The sequence below is a fragment of the Pristis pectinata genome, chromosome 10 (genome assembly GCF_009764475.1).
Source record: "Pristis pectinata isolate sPriPec2 chromosome 10, sPriPec2.1.pri, whole genome shotgun sequence".
NCBI lineage: Eukaryota > Metazoa > Chordata > Chondrichthyes > Rhinopristiformes > Pristidae > Pristis > Pristis pectinata.
The window spans coordinates 96,781,519-96,803,709 of record NC_067414.1 but is presented as its reverse complement, the minus strand read 5'-3'; the positions used below and the strand labels follow the sequence as shown (position 1 = coordinate 96,803,709).

At 52.2% G+C, this 22,191-nt stretch overlaps 1 protein-coding gene across 6 annotated transcripts in view; it reads left to right on the top strand.

Moving 5' to 3' along the window:
* disp1 (dispatched homolog 1 (Drosophila)) overlaps nt 1-19,139 on the top strand; it is a 319,043-nt gene extending 299,904 nt beyond the window's left edge. For all 6 annotated transcript variants that reach the window (XM_052024116.1, XM_052024114.1, XM_052024112.1 and 3 more), the window contains 4 exons: nt 5,677-5,804; nt 8,164-8,261; nt 12,393-12,490; nt 13,921-19,139. In XM_052024116.1, the coding sequence (XP_051880076.1) occupies nt 5,677-5,804; nt 8,164-8,261; nt 12,393-12,490; nt 13,921-16,665 (3,069 nt within the window). In that variant the 3' untranslated portion in view covers nt 16,666-19,139. The remainder of the gene's footprint in view (nt 1-5,676; nt 5,805-8,163; nt 8,262-12,392; nt 12,491-13,920) is intronic.
* The last annotated feature ends 3,052 nt before the right edge of the window (nt 19,140-22,191 follow it).

Sequence of the window (22,191 nt, the reverse complement as noted above, 5' to 3'; positions counted from 1 at the left end):
GAGGGGACGAAATCTGTTGTCCACATGCAGACGCTCAGCAACGTGGTGGGTTCTTAACTCCCCACTGAAACAGTCAAGCAAGCCACTTGGTTGTACCTTTACTGCAAGGATTGTGGTGGTTCCAGAAAGTGGCTCACCGCATCCTCTCAAGGTGTTGAGGTCTGGGTAATAACTACTGGCCTTGCTGGCAATACCCACATCCTGAAAAATGAATAAATAAAAACAAGGCACCCCATAAGATTGGTAGCATACAAAAGGTGAGCATCCCTCTGTTCTTCCAAAGACTTCTTCCCGTTCAGAGTTTTCAGTTGTGGACCTCCTCTTATTTACTGACACTGAAATCCATTTGCCTCCATCTACTTAGCCCTCAAACTATCCTTCTTCAAACTGTACTTCTCCAAGCTATCCTACTACAGATGTAAGAGGAAGCCCTCTAACTCCAAATTCCACGTTATTGATGCGGATGGTGAGCAGAATCCTGGGGAACAACACAGTCCATTCCTGTCTCGCTCTCTGTTTGAACTCTCCAGCCCTCTGTCAGTCCATTTTGCAGGCTTGCCCCTAATTCTGTGCCCCTCAGCTATCTTCAGTAGGGTTAACCTCTCTCACAGTGCATCTACTACCTTGTTAAAAAAATGTTTCTTCGTAGTCTGGCTGCATCCTGCAAAAGGACTGGGTGGTGAGGAAGGTATTGGGAGAAATCCCAAGCCAGGCTGACCAGGAAGGAGAGCAAATGGGCCAAACACAGGTAAATGGGACTAGCTTAGACGGGCATCTTGGTCGGCATGGATGGATTGGGCTGAAGGGCCTGTTTCCGTGCTGGTATAACTCGGGTCAAGTCGAGTTTATTGTCCTGTGCACAAGTACGGTGAGGTACAGGTACAGTGAGAAACTTGCTCGCAGCAGCATCACAGGCACGTAGGTACAGATTGTACAAGAGAGTGAAGAAAAATGAGACTGCGCAAAACAAGACATTAGTGCAAAAAAATACACAATTAGGGACAAGTCCAGGGCAGTGCGAGAGGTGGTCTGTAGTGTTCCACTGCTGAGGTAGGGTTAGGGTTGTGTAGGTCGGTTCGAGAACCTGATGGTTGTAGGAAAGCAGCTGTTCCTGAGCCTGGTGGTGTGGGACTTCAGGCTTCTGTACCTCCTGCTGGACAGAAGCAGTGAGAAGATGGCATGGCCCGGATGGTGGGGATCCTTGATGATAGGTGCCACCTTCTTGAGGCAGTGCCTCCTGTAGATGCTGCCAGTGGTGGGGAGGGCCGTGCCCATGGTGGTCCGGGGTGTGTCCACTGCTCTCTGCAGCCTCCTGTGTCCCTGCATTGGAATTCCCGTACCAGACTGTGATGCAACTAGTCAGGATACTTTCCACAGTGCGTCTGCAGAAGTCTGCTGGAGTATTTGGTGACGTGCCGAACCTCCTTAACTGTGTGGAATTTACAGTCGACCTCAGCCAACGTGCCAACAAATGTCCTTACCCCAAGGAGTTCACACCGTCGTAGAAACGGTGAAGGGAAGTACAGGGGAGGGGAACCCAAACAAAGGTGAACAGTGACGGGGCAGAGGCACTCCGAATTCTGCGTGGTTGCTGATGTTATCGCCCAGAGTTGCGATGTGCTCGCTGCAGGGTGAGCGTGAGGTGACCCGACACTCAGCGTGGACGGTAGAGTAATTAGAATGCTGTGGCTTCTGCTCCTCTAGCTAGACTGTGAGATGATGATGTAGTTTAGTAGCAGCTGATGCCACTAACGGCATGTCAGGTCACCGCTGGATAAACAGTGAGGATTGGATTCTGTTAATCCAGTTGCTGCCTGTTCACATCAGAGGCAAACCTCCCTCTTTCTCAGCAGGGGAGGGATATTTTGCACAAAGCTTGTGTTTTTGCACTCTGGGTGCTACATTATACTGAGGGCGCACCTGCCTTCACTAGCGTACAGTCAAAATCCCACTCCAGAATCAGATTTATTCATTATCACTGACTTAGATGGCATAAAATGTGTTGTTTTGCGGCAGCAGTACAGTGCAAAGACATAAAATTACTATAGATTACAAAAATAAATAGTGCAAGATAAAGGAATAACAAAGTAGTGTTCATGGGTTAATGGATCATTCGGAAATCTGTTGGAGGAGAGGAAGAAGCTGTTTCTGAATCGTTGAGTGTGGGTCTTCAGGCTCCTGTACCTCCTCCCCGATGGTAGTAACGAGAAGAGGGCACATCCTGGATGGTGAGGGTCCTTAGTGATGGAAGTATTCATTTAGGACCTCACCTCTAACTTCTGGCTCCACCTTAATACTATCTCCCTGTGACCCCTTTGAGCCTTCCTAATTTCCTTTTGAAGCACACGCTACACTTTTTATTCTTGCGACAAGCCTCCCCCATGATTAGTTCCCTTTACCTGTCATGTGCCTCCTTTTTTTTCTCTGTATCCAGCCCTCAACATCCAGGGTTCCCTGTACTTGTTACCACCACCCCCCCCCCCTGCTTTTACCCTCTTAGGAACCCTCACCATTTCTCCTTTGAATGTGCCCCACTGTGCAGATATAGACTTACCTGTAAGTCGATGCTTCCAAACCACCTTTCCCAGGTTCTGTCTTAGAGTCATAGAGCAATACAGAGCAGATACAGGCCCTTCGGCCCAACCAGCCCATGCCAACCATGGTGTCCACCCAGCTCATTCCTGCGTTTGGCCCATATCCCTCTCATCCCCACCCCTCCATGTACCTATCCAAGTGTTTCTTAAATGATACTCTTGTACCTGCCTCACCCACTTCCTCTGGCAGCTCGTTCCACGTACTCAACCACTCTCTGCATGTAAAAGTTGCCCCTCAGGTCCCTTTTAAATCTTTTCCCCTCTCATCCTAAACCTATGCCCCCTAGTTTTGGACTCCCCTACCCTGGGGAAAAGACTGTTAGCGTCCACCTTATCGATGCCTCTCATCATTTTAAACATTTCTATAAGGTCATTCTCCAAGGAATAAAGATGTAGCCTGGCCAACCTCTCCCTATCACTCAGGCCCTCTGGTCCTGGCAACATCCTCGTAAATCTTTTTCTGCACTCTTTCCAGGTTAACCACGTCTTTCCTATAACAGGGTGACTAAAGCTGTACACAGCACTCCAAGTGCAGCCTCACCAACGGCTTACACAACTGCAACATAACGTCCCAACTCCTACACTCGATGTCTTATTTTAATTAAATTGGCCTTCCCCAATTTAACACCTTTACTACTGGTCCATCCCTATCCTTTCCATTGCCACTTTAAACTACATGGAGTTTGGTCATTGTCTCCAAAATGCTCCCCCACTGACGCTCCCTCCACTTCACCAGCTACAATCCCCAAGATGAGACACAAGAGATTCTGCAGATGCTGGAAATCTGGAGCAACACACAAAATGCTGGAGGAACTCAGCAGGTCAGGCAGCATCTATGGAGGGAAATGAACAGTCGACGGTTCCGGCCCCCTCACCTGAATTCACCCATCACCCGCCAGCTCGTGCTCCTCTCCCCCTCCCCCCCACCCTTTTATTCCAGCTTCTCCCCTCTTTCTTTCCAGTCCTGACGAAGGGTCTCAGCCCGAAACGTTGACTGTCCATTTCCCTCCATAGATGCTGCCTGACCTGCAGAGTTCCTCCAGCATTTTGTGTGTGTCTCCCCAAGATAAGGTCCGGTAATGCTCTCTCCCTTGTTGGTCTATCTACATACTGCATGAAAAAGCTTTCCTGGACACTTCAGAGAAATTCCAACCCCTCTGAGCCTTTAACACTGCGGCAATCCCAGTTAATATTTGGGAAATTGTAATCCCCCAGTACCGTAACCCTATTTTCATTGCATCTCTCTGCTATCTGCCTATATATCTGTTCCTCTATCCCTTATTGACTGTTGGGAGGTCTGTTATACACCCCAGCAAAGTGACAACATCTTTCTGTTCAATCCTATGGCCTCGTCTGAGGAGCCTCCTAGGATGTCCTCCCTCAGTACTGAAGTAATGGTAAATGGGTGTATTATTGTCACATGTACTGAGGTACAGTGATAAACTTTGTTTTGCATGCCATCCATATAGATCATTTCATCACATCAGCGCATTAAGGTAGAACAAGGGAAAACAATAACAGAATGCAGAATGAAGTGTTCCAGCTACAGAGAAAGTGCAGGGCAGGCAGACAATGTGCAAAGTCATAACGAGGTAGATTGTGAGGTCAAGAGTCCATTTTATCGTACTAGGGGACCATTCAATAGTCTTACAACAGTGGGATAGAAGCTGTCCTTGAGCCTGGTGGAACGTGCTTTCAGGCTTTGGTATCTTCTACCTGATGGGAGAGGGGAGAAGAGAGAATGTCCGGGGTGGGTGGGGCCGTTGATTATGCTGGCTGCTTTCCCGAGGCAGCGGGAAGTGTGGACAGAGTACAATCTTTGACTAACAGTACGATATCTCCCCCCTCTGTCTTGCCTGAATATTCCATCCCCTGGGATACTGAGTGACTAGTCCTGCCCGTCCTTCAACCATGGCAACAACAGCGCAGACCCCCGCATTAATTGAAACTTTGAGTTCATCTAGTTTATTCGTTATACTCCTTGCATTAAAATAGCTTTAAATTCCCTTGATGTGTACTTACTGGCTTGTTCTGCCTATTGTACTCGCTATTTCTCCTCTGGGTGATTGTCCCTCCCCACCTGAACAACTGCCTTGAGTCCCCTTCCCCTGCTAGTTATGTGCAGGGGGTGTCCAAGTACATGGGTTAGCTCTCCGGAACCGGACTGATCACATATCCTGCAGTGTATGTGATTGAGCACCACCTGCAGGAGGCTGGCGGAGCTGCGACTGGAGAGACCCACAAGGCACAATCTGCTACTGCGACCATCTCCGAACAACGTTGTCACGCCTCCACTTTGTGGACCTTTTCCTCACATAAGAAAGGGAGGGGAGGGAAGGGGAAAGGCAGCAATTTCTCACATAGTTTGCATAATTTAAATATCCTCAATAACCCTCAAGTTATGTAATGTGTAAGTTATATATAATTTATGTTAACTTGCTTGTCCTCCTCTTGTAATGTACTGTTGCAAAAAGCTAATTTTCGTGTATTTATACCCTGGGTATGTACACCCATGATAACAATGAACTTGAACTTGAGCACTGGATGCGAGGTCTGGTCTGAGCGACGCACCGCAATGTTTTCCCGTTTATTCCCGGCTTTGAGCGGTGCGGCAGCAGGGGCTGACTCAGACCCCCTGGGGTACAGCGAAGGGAAATGAGCTGCATTCACCTTGTTGGAAAGTGCATGTGGCCGCTGAGTTAGCACTGAATCAGGCTCGTTGACTGTGCAGTCCATGGTCACGTGGTTTGTGCAGACAGTCTCCAACCTTGCATTCACACTGACGTTCAAGAAAACTGCAACAGAGAGCTCTCTCCATCTAACCAGTCCAGTTAGCAATGACCTCTCCCCCTGAACATCCACGTGTCTCCTCCACAAATTGGCCATTCGACGGAGTGAGCAGAGAGCAGCCAAAGCTCCAGACCTCCTCCAGTGGCATCAGGGAGTGAGGGGGAAGGAGTGAAAGTTGAAAACAAACCGGTTGACACCTTGCTTTCTGCGTGACCAGTGGTGCGTGGGTTCTGGGGAGTGGGAGAGATGTCCCCTGTCAGTAAGGTGATGCTTTGCTGTGGATTGTTTCCAGGGATTTGAACCCAGAGGAACAGCAATCGGCCAGAGATTGGTCACCTGGAATAACATGGTGAAAAACACAGGGTATCAAGCAACGCTTGCAAACTATCCTTTCAAATACGCAGAGGAACAAGCCAAGAGGTGAGTTGCATCACCCAGTAAGTACTGTGTGTAAAGCCATGCGTGCTGTTTGTAAAACCATGCGTGCTGTGTAAAGCCATGCGTACTGTGTGTAAAACCATGCGTGCTGTGTGTAAAGCCATACGTGCTGTGTGTAAAACCATGCGTGCTGTGTGTAAAGCCATGCATGCTGTGTGTAAAGCCGTGCATACTGTGTGTAAAGCCCTGTGTACTGTGTGTAAGGCCATGCATACTGTGTGTAAAGCCGTGCATACTGTGTGTAAAGCCCTGTGTACTGTGTGTAAAGCCATGCATACTGTGTGTAAAGCCATGCATACTGCGTGTAAAGCCATGTGTACTGTGTGTAAAGTCATGCATACTGCATGTAAAGCCATGCGTGCTGTGTGTAAAGCCATGCATACTGTGTGTAAAGCCATGTGTACTGTGTAAAGCCATGCATGCTGTGTGTAAAGCTGTGCCTACTGTGTGTAAAGCCATGCATACTGTATGTAAAGCCCTGTGTACTGTGTGTAAAGCAGTGCGTGCTGTGTGTAAAGTCCTGTGTACTGTGTGTAAAGCCATGCATACTGTGTGTAAAGCCGTGCATACTGTGTGTAAAGCCCTGTGTACTGTGTGTAAAGCCATGCATACTGTGTGTAAAGCCGTGCATACTGTGTGTAAAGCCCTGTGTACTGTGTGTAAAGCCATGCATACTGTGTGTAAAGCCGTGCATACTGTGTGTAAAGCCCTGTGTACTGTGTGTAAAGCCCTATGTACTGTGTGTAAAGCTGTGTGTACTGTGTGTAAAGCCCTGTGTACTGTGTGTAAAGCTGTGTGTACTGTGTGTAAAGCCCTATGTACTGTGTGTAAAGCCATGCATACTGTGTGTAAAGCCGTGCATACTGTGTGTAAAGCCCTGTGTACTGTGTGTAAAGCCACATGTACTAACATAATACATAGTACTCACATAGTTTTTGTTCCATATGGGTACCTTGTGCCTTGTCGATGGTTTCCGAGAGGGATGGGCAACATCGGGAGCTTCTTACCAAAGCACAGAGGCACAGAGAGGTACAGCACAGGAACAGGCCCTTCGGCCCGCCACGTCCATGCCGACCTTTTTGCCTATCGACACTCATCCCATTTTCCTGCGTTAGGTCCGTATCTTTCTGTGCCTTGCCGATTCGAGTGCCGGGCTAAATGTCTCTGAAACAAAGTGACTGTATCTGATCCCACCACATCCCTGGCACCACGTTCCAGACATCAACCACTCTCTGCTTAAAAAAAACTTTCCCCTGAAATCCCTTTAAAGCTCCTTCCTCTCACCTTAAACCCATGCCCTTTTGTTTATGATACCACTAACATGGGAAAAAGATTCTGACCATGTACCCTAACTATCCCTCATAATATTATATACCTCTATCAGGTACCCCCCTGCCCCCCCAGCTTCCTTTGTTCCAGGGAAAACAAGCCCAGCCGATCCAACCTCTCCCTATAACTAAAGCCATCCGATGCAGGCAACATCCTGATGAGTCTCCTCTGCATTCCCTCCAGTGCAACCACAGCCTTCCTACAATGTGCTGACTAGAACTGCACACAGTGCTCCAAGTGCAGTTTAACCAGCGTTACGTAAAGTTGCAACATAACATCCCAACTTTTATATTCCATGCCCTACCCTATGAAGGTAAGCATACCTTCTTCACCCTATCTACCTGTGTTGCCACTTTCAGGGAACTATGGTCTTGAACCCCAAGGTCTCACTGTCCATAATCAGTCCTTAACACCCTACCATTTACTCCATATGTCCTACTACATTTTGACTTCCCAAGTGCACTCGTCAGGATTAAATTCCACCCGCCAACACTCCATAAGCAGTGTAACAGCAGCAAGACCTCACGTCTCCAGAAGGGTTCGGGATGAGCATCTTTGGAAAGGAGTAATCAGCATAGACAGTCCTTAAGGTAGAACTATGTTAGAGATAAATTGTGTGGTCCTGAAATCTTTCCATCCTTTCACGGTTAAGTAATCACCTTTATACATGGTATTTAATATTTTGTTCAGATGTAATGTTAAACTAGAAATTACTATTAGAAGTCTCAGCAAATTCCCCTTAAAGGGCATTGAGCTACTTCCATCTGAAGCCGTGGGCAGTTGTAGTTTGAGGACGTTGAGCATCCTTCCAGTCACATTTCTAGCAGGCAATTTTTAAACCTAAAACAAAACAATCTGGTGCTTCCACTTCCCACATTGTAATGTTTGTGGTTTACTGTCTGGCTTTGATGGATCTTGTACGGTTTTAAAGTGAAGGAGCGCAAGAGGTGCCCCAGCCTCTCGTTCACCTGTAACACAGCTGCTTCACATCTGTTCTCTGCTTCCACGCAAGTCACCGGGAGGACAGATGGTCAGATGACCCATACGAGAGAGACAAGCGGCAGGCAGAGTGGAATTTCCACAAGGACAGTTTCTTCTGCGATGTTCCAAGTAAGTGCTACCTTCATGGGCTCACCCTGCCTTTGTCTGAGCAGCTAATTAATATCCAGTGGTGTTGCTCATGGCTGCTTCCGGGTCCAGACTGTCACTGAGCACCTAATCCGGCAGCTTTGACAAACTATAAAATATTAAGAGGAATAGATCGAGTGGACAGCCAGCGCCTCTTTCCCAGGGCACCAATGCTCAATACAAGAGGACATGGCTTTAAAGTAATGGGTGGGAAGTTCAAGGGAGATATCAGAGGAAGGTTTTTTACACAGAGAGTGGTTGGGGCATGGAATGCACTGCCTGGGGCGGTGCTGGAGGCAGGTACATTGGTCAAATTCAAGAGATTACTAGATAAGCATATGGAGGAGTTTAAAATAGAGGAATATCTGGGAGGAAGGGGTTAGATAGTCTTAGGCAAGTTTTAAAAGTCGGCACAACGTTGTGGGCAGAAGGGCCTGTATTGTGCTGTACTGTTCTAAACCTGGCCAGTTTCCTTTCAAAGCCTCTTTTCAGGCCGTCTGTGAGGGAAGTCTATGAACCCCCTTGTCCTGAAGTCGGAGAGAGGCCAAATATTGCAGTGGTTTCTAGGTGGTAGGTATAGGAACAATGTCAGTTCTTGTTCACTCAGGCTAGTCTATCAAAATCAGGAAAGTCCACAGGGAATAGAGAAGTGTAGGTGTGAACAGCAGAGATGAAAGCACACACACAGTAGAAAGTGCGTCTGGTGAATTTATGTGGGTACGGGAAAGCAAATGTTGCAATATTGGTATTAGTTTATTACTGTCACATGTACCGAGGTGCAGTGAAAAACATAGTTTTGCATGCCATCCATACAGATCAGTTCAAAAGCATAAGTACTTTGAGGTAGTACAAGGGAAAAGCAATAACAGAATGCAGAATAAAGTGTTCCAGTTACAGAGAAAGTGCAGTGCAGGCAGACAATAAGGTGCAAAGCCCTAACGGGGTAGATTGTGAGGTCAAGAGTCCATCTTATCGTACTAGGGGACCGCTCAGTAGTTTTACAACAGCGGGATAGAAGCTGTCCTTGAGCCTGGTGGTACGTGCTTTCAGGCTTTTGTATCTTCTACCTGATGGGAGAGGGGAGAAGAGAGAATGTCCTGGGTGGGACAGGTCTTTGATTATGCCGGCTGCTTTACCGAGGCAGCAAGAAGTGTAGACAGTAAAACTGGAAGTGTTTCTCCATCCTTACAGTTTTACTCCATTGAACCAGCCACATGTTAAAGCGAGACAGGATGGATGTGCATTTATAAACTCCCTTCCGTCAGGTGATGAAGCTCAGTCACCATCAGTGTAGAAGCATGTCATGGAATGTGACGGTCCCTTAACGTGAAGGCAAGCAGCACACCAGGGCATTACCCATCAACGAGCTGAGTGGTATCGCTGGGTTACTTTGCTATGGGGTTTCACACTGGCTGCAAGTAGCATCTACACACGTGGCCCTTTCACCAGGAGCTAGGACATAATGACACATTCCTTGTCACATGAGCGTTCATTCTAATTATGTTCAACAGAGACCTTCCCACTGCTAGAGTCACACAGCACGGAAATCTGGCCCACCACATGCACACTGCCCTGTGAAACCTATCCATATTAATCCCATCATCCAGCATTTGGCCCATGGCCTTCTACACCTGAGTGATTCAAGCACTCATGTCGAGACTTCTTAAATGCTGTCAGTGACTCTGTTTCCACCACTCTCTCCAGGTGAAGAAGGTCTCGCTCAGATCCCCTCTAAATCTCTTCCCCCCTTACCCCTTGCTCCAAGGTTCTGCTTCTAAGCAAATTACACTGTTGAAAAATCATTCTCTGTATGAAGCCCGGATGACCAGGCAGTCAGTTCAACTGTCTCTAAAACTACCAGAGGACAGTTAAAGTAGCTTGGGGATTGCTTTTTGTTCATTCATGGGTAGTGAATGTCTCTGCCAAGTCCCCTGTTTACTGCCCAACCCAACCGCCTGTGAGAAGGTGGTGGCGAGACCTCACCAGGGGCTGAGTACTTCTGCTGAACAAGCTCCAGCACTTAGACCTGGTGATGCTGGGAGAATACTGAGGTACTTCCATGGCAGGATGGGCTGGGACGAGAAGGGGTGGATTTCCCGTGAGTTTGCTTCCTTCTGCATGGTAGGAGGCATGGATTTGGGAGGTTGTGTTGAACAAACCTGACAAGTTGCTGCAGAGCTTCTTGCATGAGGGAGACACAAGAGACTGCAGACGCTGGGACCTGGAGCAACACACAATCTGCCGGGGGAACTCAGCGGGTCGAGCAGCATCTGTGTGGGCACCTTGTATAGGCTGTGGTTTGCTGTAGTGGGAAGATTTAGTATTTAAGTTAAAGAAAAAAATCAGGCGGTGCTGCAAATACTCATCAGGTCAGGCAGCCTTGGCAGAGAGAGACACAGAGATGATGTTTCAGATCAACCTGTTCCAATGAAAGATCATCAACCTGAAATGAGCCAACAAATGAAAACTTTGTGTCTTGTTTCTCTCTCCACAGACGTCTCCTGATCTGCTGAGTACTTTCTGTACTTTATATTTTTAACATCTGCAACATTTACCTTGTGTTTAAGGTTGAGGATGAGGTGCCAATCAAGTGAGCAGCTTTGTCCTGGATGACGTTTTAAGTTTATTAGGGTTGCATTCGTGCAAGCAAAAAGAAGAACATTCCTTCAGGCACTTGATTTGTGCCTTTTAAATAGTTAAAAGGCCTCTTGGTGTCAGGAGATTAGTCATTTGGTCCATGACCTTTAGCCTCTGACCTTCTGTAGTAGCCACAACAGTAGGTTCTTCCTTTATAACGGTTTTAACGTTGCAAAACATCCCAGGGTGTCTCAGGAGAGTTACCAAACGAAATTTGACTTTGAGGTACACAAGAAAATACTGAGTCACATGTTCCAACTAAACAAGTCAGGTGATCGACTGAATGGGTCAGCTGGTCAACTGAACAGGTCACTTGTTCCAACTAAGTGCGTCAGGTGGTCAACTAAATGGGTCCAAGCACAAACTGGAGGAACAGCACCTCATTTTCCATCTTGGAACCTTGCAACCTAACAGCATGAACATTCAGTTCTCCCACTTTAAGTAATCCCCACCCCCCCCTTCCCCACACCCCCCCCCCACCATGCTTCTTCTTCCCCTTCCTAGCCCTTTTTTCCCTCTCTCCTTACCTTTGACCCATCCCCCGGTGGATCTGCTCTCCCCTTCTTCCCCACATGTGCCTATCACTACCTCTTACCTGCATCTACCTATCACCACCCTGTGCCCACCCCGCCTCCCCTCTTTTGTCCACCTATCACTGCTCTGTTTCTCCCCCCTATATATTGGGCCTCCCCTTTTCCTATCTTCAGTCCTGACCAGAAATGTTGACCGCCTGCTTTTCTCCACAGCTGCTGCCTGGCTTGCTGAGTTCCTCCAGCATCAGAGTGTTTTTTAACTAAACTGGTCAGGTGGTTGACTAAACTGGTCAGGTAGTCCAACAGAAAGCTGGTTGGATGAGCAAAGGAAACCAGGTCACAGGAAAGTGAGATGAAGTCGGGGTGATTCATGGAGGGAATTCCAAAGCTCCGGGGAAGTTTAAGAGGCCAGGAGTGAAGGACTGCAGATTTCTGGAGTGTGACAGGGCAGGAGATTACTGTGATAGGGAGCACCAAAACCATGGAGTGACTTCGAAAAAAGAGTGAAAATTATTAAAATCAAGGCATTGGTTTAACTGAGAAGCACTGTGGAGGGGAGAGGGGTGATAGGTGAGTGGGGCTTGGTTGTGCATGGGAACTGGAATATCAGCTTGTGTCACTGGGTGATTAGTCCAGGAATATTACCACAATATAGCCATACCAGGGTGGAGTTCTACCCAAGCTGGTTGTAAGGTTTTCTTTCCTGAAGCACTGTTGAAATTTTACAGCAAAGTAGCAACTCCCTGGTCACTTTGAAAGAAACTAGAAGATTACTTCTGTCCACATTCTGGTTTGGAGCTAAGTTTAAAAACTTTAATCAGACTTCTGTGTTGGGCTCTGGTTCTTAGTCACGAGCTGTGGGTCCTGAGCCCACCTCCAAGCACGAAACCATTCCTGCTGGCAGCTGGTGACTAACTCGTTATCCCTTCGCTCTCTCCTGAAGGTGACCGGTATTCCCGGGTGGTGTTTGCCTCAGCCGATGGGGAGAACATGTGGCGAATGCAGTCGATTAAATCCATGTGCAATCTTGACAACACCAGGGTAAGGACAGGCCAGCCCTGTCGCCACAAGCGCTGACTTTCCTTCTTTCAACTCCTTGCATCTTGCCTGGTATAGAAAGGCACAGAGGTGGACACTTCTCTTGAGAACAGACAACCTGCTGCCTTGTCTGATTGATGTGAACCTTGTCACCTACCTTACCTGGCTGCTCCCCTTCCAGTTGTAAAGGGCGGTGAAGCCGTATTTGGAATATCGTGTTCAGTTTCGGTCACCCAGCTGTGGGAAAGATGCCGTTAAACTGGAAAGAGTGCAGAGTGGACTTACGAGGATGTTGCCGTGAGTTGAGGGACTGAGTTGGGGAGAGAGGCGGAGCAGGTTGGGACTTCATTCACTGGAGTGTAGGAGAATGAGGGGTGTATAAAATCATGAGGGGCATTGATAGGGTGAATGCACACAGTCTTTTTCCCAGGGTTGGGGCATCAAGAACTAGAGGGCATAGGTTTAAGGTGAGAGGGGAAACATTTAATAGGAACCTGAGGGGCAACTTTTTTCACCCAGAGGGTGGTCAGTACGTGGAACGAGCTGCCAGAGGAAGTGGTTGAGGCAGGTACATTAACAACATTTAAAAGGTACTTTTAACAACATATAAAAGGTACTTTTATATATTGTTAATGTACGTGGACGGGTACATGGATAGGAAAGGTTCAGAGGGATATGGGCCAAACGTGGGCAAATGGGACTAGGTTAAATGGCAATCTTGGTCGGCATGGACCAGTTGGGCTGAAGGGCCTGTTTCCGTGCTGTATGACTCTGTGACTCTCCAAAACACAACTGGAACCCATTTGGAAGATCAGAAGTGTGGAGTGTGTTTGAGCCCTGCCTTCTTACAGTTCCACTCTCTGATCATGGTCCCTTGAAGGTGAAGGAGGTGGATGGGATTTGGGTCCATGAGTTGTGAAAAGCAGCACCTTGAGTAGATAAGGACATGGTGAAGCCCTTGGAGTACGGCAGACGAGATGTCAAAATCGGAGTAATGGACCCCTGGCTGTAGGAAGAACAGAAGGTTTTCTCCCTGATGGGAGAGGGGAGGAGAGAGAATGTCCCTGGTGGGTGGGGTCTTTGATTATGCTGGCTGCTTTACCAAGGCAGCGAGAGGTATAGACAGAGTCTGTGGAGGGGAGGCTGGTTTCCGTAATGTGCTGAGCTGTGTCCACAACTCTCTGCAGTTTCTTGCGGTCCCGGGCAGAGCAGCTGCCGTACCGAGCCCTGATGCATCCGGTTAGGATGCTTTCTGTGGTGCATCGATAAAAGTTGGTGAGGGTGAAAAGGGGACGTGCCAAATTTCCTCAGCCTTGTGAGTAAGAGGAGGTGCTGCTCTGGGGGATTTGTGAATGAACCCGTGCGATGTGTTAAGCCCCCAGTTTACGAGCAGCGTTGGCCCTGGCCCTGACCGTGTGTTTGTACCGTTGCAGATCCGGTCGCACTTCCAATTCGGGGACCTCTGTCAGAGGACGTCCGCTGCCTCCTGCTGTCCCAGCTGGACCCTGGGCAACTACATCGCCATCCTCAACAACCGCTCCTCGTGCCAGAAGATCACCGAGCGGGACGTGGCCCACACCCTGAAGCTCCTCCGCTCCTGCGTTAAGTATTACCACAACGGGACGCTGGGGCCCGACTGCTGGGACGTGACCACCCGGCGCAAGGACCAGCTCAAGTGCACGTCCGTGCCCCGCAAGTGCACCAAGTACAACGCCGTTTACCAGATCCTCCACTACCTGGTGGACAAGGACTTCCTCAGCCCCCAGACGCTGGACTACGTGATCCCAGCACTGAAGTACAGCATGCTGTTCATCCCCACCGAGAAGGGGAAGAGCATGATGGACATCTACTTGGACAACTTTGAGAACTGGAACTGCTCGGATGGTGTCACCACCATCGCAGGCATCGAGTTTGGGATCAAGCACAACTTGTTCCAGGACTACCTTCTGATGGATACTGCGTATCCTGCCATTGCCATTGTGATCGTCCTCCTGATCATGTGCATCTACACCAGGTCCATGTTCATCACCCTGATGACCATGTTTGCCATCATCAGCTCCCTGATCGTCTCCTACTTCCTCTACCGGATAGTCTTCGGCTTCAAGTTCTTCCCCTTCATGAACCTCACCGCCCTGATCATCCTGGTGGGGATCGGGGCGGACGACGCCTTCGTCCTGTGCGACGTGTGGAACCACACCAAGTTTGACAAGCCCCAGGCCGAGCTGGTGGAGACCATGGGCATCACCCTCAACCACGCCGCCCTCTCCATGTTCGTCACCAGCTTCACCACCGCCGCTGCCTTCTACGCCAACTACGTCAGCAACATCACCGCCATCCGGTGCTTCGGCGTCTATGCTGGGACAGCCATCCTGGTCAACTACGTGCTCATGGTGACCTGGCTGCCGGCGGTGGTGGTGCTGCACGAACGCTACCTGCTGCATTTGTTCCAGTGCACCGACAAGCCCGGGCGGAGGGTCTACCGCGACGGCTGGCCCGCCCGGCTGGGCCGCCGGCTGAAGCGCCTCCTGCTGACGGCCTCTGACGCCTCCCGCGTCTTCTTCGAGAAGGTGCTGCCCTGCCTCGTCATCAAGTTCCGCTACATCTGGCTGTGCTGGTTCCTGGCGCTGACCGTGGGCGGTGCCTACATCGTCTGCGTCGACCCCAAGATGAAGCTGCCCTCACTGGAGCTCTCCGAGTTCCAGGTCTTCCGCTCGTCCCACCCCTTCGAGCGCTACGACGCTGAGTTCCGCCGGCTCTTCGTCTTCGAGCGGGCACACCACGGCGAAGAGCTGCACATGCCCATCACCCTAGTGTGGGGGGTCTCGCCCGTGGATGCCGGCGACCCCCTCAACCCCCATGACAAGGGGCAGCTGGTGCTGGACGCTGCCTTCGACGTGGCCAGCCCCGCCTCCCAGCTCTGGCTGCTGCACTTCTGCCAGCGGCTGAGGAACCAGACCTTCTACCGGCAGAGCGAGGAGCAGGACTTCACCAGCTGCTTCGTGGAGACCTTCCGGCAGTGGATGGAGAACCAGGACTGCGAGGAGCCCAGCCTCTACCCCTGCTGCAGCCAGTCCACCTTCCCCTACAGGCAGGAGGTCTTCGAGCTGTGCATCAAGCGGGCCATCATGGAACTGGAGCGCAGCACAGGCTACCACCTGGACAGCAAGACCCCCGGGCCCCGCTTCGACATCAACGACACCATCCGGGCCGTGGTGCTGGAGTTCCAGAGCACCTACCTCTTCACCCTGGCCTACGAGAAGATGAGCCGCTTCTACGCCGAGGTGGACGCCTGGGTCTCGGAGGAGCTGAAGGCCGCCCCGGCCGGCCTCAGCCGGGGCTGGTTCGTCAGTGGCCTGGAGTTCTTTGACCTGCAGGACAGCCTGTCGGGCGGCACGCTGGTGGCCATGGGCCTGTCGGTGGCCGTGGCCTTCGGCGTCATGCTGCTGACCACCCGCAACCTGGTGATCAGCCTCTACGCTATCGCCTCCATCGCCGGTACCATCTTCGTCACCGTCGGCTCGCTGGTGCTGCTGGGCTGGGAGCTCAATGTGCTGGAGTCGGTCACCATCTCGGTGGCGGTGGGGCTGGCCGTCGACTTTGCCGTCCACTACGGCGTGGCCTACCGGCTGGCGCCCGAGGCCGACCGCGAGGGCAAGGTGGTCTTCTCCCTCAGCCGGATGGGCTCGGCCATCGCCATGGCAGCCCTGACCAGCTTCGTGGCGGGGGCGATGATGATGCCCTCCACCGTGCTGGCCTACACCCAGCTGGGCACCTTCATGATGCTCATCATGTGCGTCAGCTGGGGCTTCGCCACCTTCTTCTTCCAGTGCCTGTGCCGCTGCCTGGGCCCGCAGGGCTCCTGCGGGCAGATCCCCCTGCCCCGCCGGCGCGCCCCGTCCCCCGCCCCTCCGGCTGCCGGGGGGCGCCGCCACTGGGAAGCCGGCGCTGGCGGGCGGCCTGAGGGCTATGAGCTGGAGCCGCTGGCCGGCGCCCCCAAGGGCTCCGACCCCCGGCTCTTCAACGGGAGTCGGGCGCCCGCCTACCAGCCCGCCACCCCGCCCCACCCCTGCCCCCACCCCCACCACCACCCTGGGGTGGAGCAGCCCAGCCGGGCACCAGGCGGACGGGAGCGGGCGGCAGAGAGCGTCGCTGCACGGGTTCATGCCAACCCCCATTAGAGGCCCGCAGTGGGGGGGATGGAGGGAGGGTGTTGGGGGGCAACCCACAATCCGACCTGTGGGGTCTCGGGGGCCAGTGGACCCAACCCAGGGACAAATGGAGTCAGTGGACCGTCACCCCATCCAGTGGGGTCTCAGGAGCCAGTGGATCCTCCCCCCATCCAGTGGGGTCTTGGGAGCCAGTAGACCCTCCCCCCCCCATCCAGTGGGGTCTTGGGAACCAGTGGACCCCCCCCCCCATCCAGTGGGGCCTTGGGAGCCAGTGGACCCTCCATCCATCTAGTGGGGTCTCAGGAGCCAGTGGACCCTCCATCCATCTAGTGGGGTCTCAGGAGCCAGTGGACCCTCCCCCCAACCAGTGGGGTCTGAGGAGCCAGTTGACCCTCCTTGACCCAGGAACAGCTGGAGCCAGCGGACCCTCCTGCAGACAGAGAGCGGGACAGCCAGGCTCCCTGGGCCATGGAGAGGGTGTGCAGGGTGGGGACCCAGACCTCCCCCTGGCCCCCCCCCATCCCACACCCCACCCCCCACCGGCCCCAGTAAAGGCAACTCCTCAGGGCAGCACGAACCAAAACCCAGCCGGCTCTCCCTGCAGCGTCCGGCGGGGACCTGGCGGACACACTGGTCCCCACGGAGCCACTCTCCCAGCTGCAGCGAGCTGCTACCGAATGGCAGGCGGTCCTCGGGGAGGGGGCCCGGAGACCGACTCCCCTCACCCCATCCCCTCCCGCCCCCCCATCTAAAAGTGCAATTGTGTCCACACCACTTTTTCAAAGGCCGACTGAACCCCTCCCCTCCCGCCAGTGCCCGCTGTCTGGGTTAGACGTTCCCAGCTAACACCTGAGTCCTCTGCGCACAGGGAGGTCACTGCCAGGGGCTTGAATTCGAGGCAGGAGCACGTCCGGCGGGGGCGGGACTGTGCCAGGGGCCGAGGCAAGCCATCGAAGGGCAGGCGGGCCGGAGATGGTGCCATGATAAAGGAATCTCGTCACATCCTTCCCAAGTTATTCTCTCCAACTTCCTCCCCCACCCACCCAGCCATCCTTCTCGGTGTCCCAGCACAGACCAGCGGCGTTCCACACCCCGGACTGCTCCCGCTGCGTCTGTGCCGGTGGGGAGACTGGGACGTGGCACCATTGACCCCACACCAACTCCCGCCGTCACCGGGGAGGGGGGGGACAAGGCGTGTCCCTGGTGCTGCTCCACCAGTCAGCAGCTGGTTCCCCATCTCAATCCCTGGATTATCTCCTCCCCTCACGCCCCCCACCCCTGGAGACGTTGATAGCAGGAATTCTGGCTGAGCTTCTCACCCTGCTTCTGCCCAGCACCCGGGGGGGGGGGGAGGGGGGGTGGTCCTGGTCCCCACAGTTCAGTGTCGTGCCCACTGTCTTTGTCCACTCAGCGTGTCTGCCTCCCCCTCCCCCTCCGGCCTGAGGCAAGAGGGTGGGAGGGAGTGGATGGGAGGCGGGACTGGGGCCCCCTCCGTCAGTCTTCCCCATCCTTTGCCTTATTTCCACCACCAGACCGTGGACCAGAGGTGACCTACCATTACCCGGAGGGTAATCGATCCCCCTCCTCGCTGTCCCTCCCCAGACCACTGGGACCGGACGCAGCCTGGTGCCGGGAGGGTAGTCTCACCCCCCCCCCACCCCCACGTTTGGGGAGGCATCGTCTGCAGGGTGGGCGTGCACAGGGCACGCCAAGGTCCCCGTGCCCATCCCGCCTCCCACAGCTTCTCGCCGTGCTGAAGTGGGGATTGCTGTGACACCCCCAGCCCGTCACCTCTCTCACTCCATCCCCCAACCCCCCCCCCCACCCCACTGTCCCTACCTCCACTGCCCTGACACCTCTGCCATCACTGTGCAAGCACCACGCCGTGACCCCCTGGGTTTTGGGAAGCCCCCCCCCCACCCGTGTGTGACCGCGTGCCTTTGGTGGGGTTTGGAGGCCGAGTGATGCCCCAGAGAGGGACACGTTGTCATTCTGTGATCCCTGGCGTTCCACCGTACCCCCAGGGGTTGCTCTGGGGATCGGCTGGGGCTCGGGGTGCCTTCTGTCCAGCAGTGGAGGGTTCGGGGATCTCCGCAGCTGCCCGTGACAGTAACTGATGTGTCCCAGAGTACCGATCCGTCCTGTCCAACTTCTGGCCACTTAATGTATTTGATACTCAGTCCAGTTCATTGATTTGACCAGCTGATTATCACCCAACTTCGTCTTTGATCATGGCACCAATCTCTCTATCCCCAGCCATATAAAAACAGATCAAGTCTACCAACCATTGTCACAACTGTTCTCCCCACTCTCCGCCATCACCCGTCACTTGCATCAGAAGTAACTGTGACCATGTCACATTTTTACACACAGGTTTTTGTACACAAACTGGGATGGACTCCTGACGATCAAACCTTTGAACCAGTGAGCCCGTCCCGTTCCCCTCTTCATTTTGTTCTTCTTGACCCGAGTTGAGTATTGGGAGAATAATTTAATACTTGCATTCTTAACGTATGCTTTATGCTATTTAAAAAAAAAAGTTATGACAGCTATTAAACAAAATATTCCTATTTGACAAGTATGTGTTGGACAGAGAGCAATGAATTTATTCAAATGCATTCTACTGGGATTTTGCACTTGGTAAATTGGTTTATTATTGTCACTTGTACTGAGGTGCAGTGAAAAACTTGTCTTGCATACTGTCCATACAGATCAATTCATTACAACAGTACATCGAGATAGTACAAGGGAAAACAATAACAGAATGCAGATTCTACCTGACCCGCTGAGTTCTTCCACTGGGTGCAGGTCCAGGTTTCCAACACTCTGCCGTCTCTCTCTTGTCACCCACTGTCCTGCTTCTCAGCTTCCCGAGTGTGTGATTGGAATCGGGTTATTGTACCAAGATACAATGAAGTGCTTTTGTCTGCCTGCCATCCAGACAGATTGTTCTGTACATCAGTACATCGAGGCAGTACAAAGGGAAAGCACAGAATAAAGTGTCACAGCTACAGAGAAAGTGCAGTGCAGACAAACAATAAGGTGCAAGGTCACAACGAGGTAGATTGTGAGGTCAAGAGTCCATCTTATCGTATAAGGGAACCGTTCAATAGTCTTATAACAGTGGGATAGAAGCTGTTCTTGAGCCTGGTGTTACGTGCTTTCAGGCTTTTGTATCTTCTGCCCAATGGGAGGGGGGAGAAGAGAGAATGTCCGGGGTGGGGTCTTTGATTACGTTGGCTGCTTTACCGAGGCAGCGGGAACTGTCGACAGAGTCCATGGAGGGGAGGCTGGTTTCCATGATACGCTAAGCTATGTCTTGCTAAGGAATTGAAGAAGATGACCGGTTTGCTATGGAACAACTGGAAAGTGTTTCTGAGCTGTTGCGTTGTTCGACTGTACACTGCCACTCTCAAAGCCCCTCTACCCACTTCTGTCATCCACAAGTTCACAACTCGTCCCCTATCTGAACCCTGCATTCACGCCAATCGGTTTTTCCAAATTCCAGTCAGCATCAGCCCCACTCTACTCCCAGGACCAGTACCGCCCTTCGTCAGGACAGAGACCACAAACCCCTCCGTGGTTGTGGCAGACCACAGTCCGCTTACCTTCCTAATTGTTTGCTGTACCAGCACATCGACTTTGTGTTTTAGTAACGAGATACACATATCCCCTCCTCACCTCCCTCCCTTTATTCCATGGTCCACTGTCTTCTCCCATCAGACTCCATCCTCTTCCACCTCTCACCTCCAGCTCCCAGCTCCTTTCACTCATTCCCACTCCCCCCTCCCTCACCTGCCTATCACCCACCAGCCCTTTCCCCCCACCTCCTTACACCGGCCATCTCCCCTCTTGCCAGTCCTGATGAAGGGTCTCGACCCAAAACGTTGACTGTCCATTTCCCTCCACGGGTGCTGCCCGACCCGCTGAGTTCCTCCAGCGCTGTGTGTTCAGGTTTCCAGTATCTCTCATGCCACACGTGTCTAAGACGTTTCTTCCCGCGTATGCCGTGGTTTTATTTGTTCCTGCTGAAATAAGTAACTTCACATTTCCCCGTCAGCCACCTTGCCCTCTCAGGTAATCGGTCCTCAACCCTTCGAAGACCCGCAGGTTGTTTGCATTGTCCACACGACCACAAGATCACTGGTAAGATGAGGAAAATGGAGGATATGGGCATTCTGTAGGTAGGAGGGATTAGCTATGTCAGCACAACATTGTGGGCCGAAGGGCCTGTTCTGTGCTGCACTATGTTCTATCTGCCAATCATTGCTTCCATCTGGGTCACACCACTGCACACTACCGTATATTACCAATGGCATCAGCCCCTACCCGATGTAATGACCTTGCATACGGCGCCTTTATCACATCCAGACACACCTGCAGCTGATGTCTGTATACGTGCACCAAGCAGGGGGTTTCGCAGTTGGACGTGTCCTCTGTTCTGATCACTGTTGACTGTGGTGAACAAGCCGCAGGCAGTGAAGAGAGGTGACGCAAGAGCAACACCAGATGAGCGGACAGCCGCAGACTGACAACGCAGGCACGGCCTGTCCACTGTCCACCTCCACTGACACCTGGGGCAGCTCCAACGTCCAGAGCCCCGTGGAGGCGGTCAGGACCTCGTGTGACCGCATCTGCCGGGAGGGAGCAGTCCTGGGAGTCCTCAGCTGGTTGTCACATCAACAACAGGCAAGGTAATCTGCTGAACCGCTAACGAGGGTGGGGCTGCTCTCCGGAATGAGGGGTGACCTCGTTGAAACTGGGGCATGACAAGGTAGATGTTGAGATGTTCCCACCAGTGGGAGAGTCCTGAACAAGGAGAGGTAGTTATGAGATAAAGAGGTGGTCATGTGTGGGGGCAACTCCTTGCTGGGGGGGGCAGGGGGCTGTTCAATCTCTGGAATTCCCTGTCTCAGAGGGGTATGAAGGCCACATCACTGAGGGTGTTTGAAGAGGGACCGGCGCAGAAGAGGGGTTGAGGCCTGGGGCAGGTCAGCCACCGTCACAGTGAAAGGCAGGGTGAGGGGCCGAATAGCCTCCTCCTGCTCTCGTCATCAGCTCCCCCCTCCCCCAGCCTTCCCTCAACGGATGAACCCCTTCTCCGCGTTGGACGTCACCTGAGACAAGCAGCAAGACTCAAAACATATTATTTGATATTTATTTATTAGTCACATATACATCGAAACACACAGTGAAAAACGTCTTTTTGCGTTGCTAAGAATGTGCTGGGGGCAACACACAAGTGTCGCCACGCTTCCGGTGCCAACATAGCACGCCCACAACTCCTAACCTGTACGTCTTTGGAATGTGGGAGGAAATCGGAGCACCCGGAGGAAACCCACGCAGACACACGGGGAGAACGTACAAACTCCTTACAGGCAGCGGCGGGAATTGAACCTGGGTCGCTAGTACTGTAATAGTGTTACGCTAACCGCTACACTACCGTACCGCCCACAAAAGCTCGTCAAGTTGACCAGCGCCCGGGGCAGGAATCGAACCCAATGCCTCTGGAGCTGCAAGCCACCAGCTTAACCC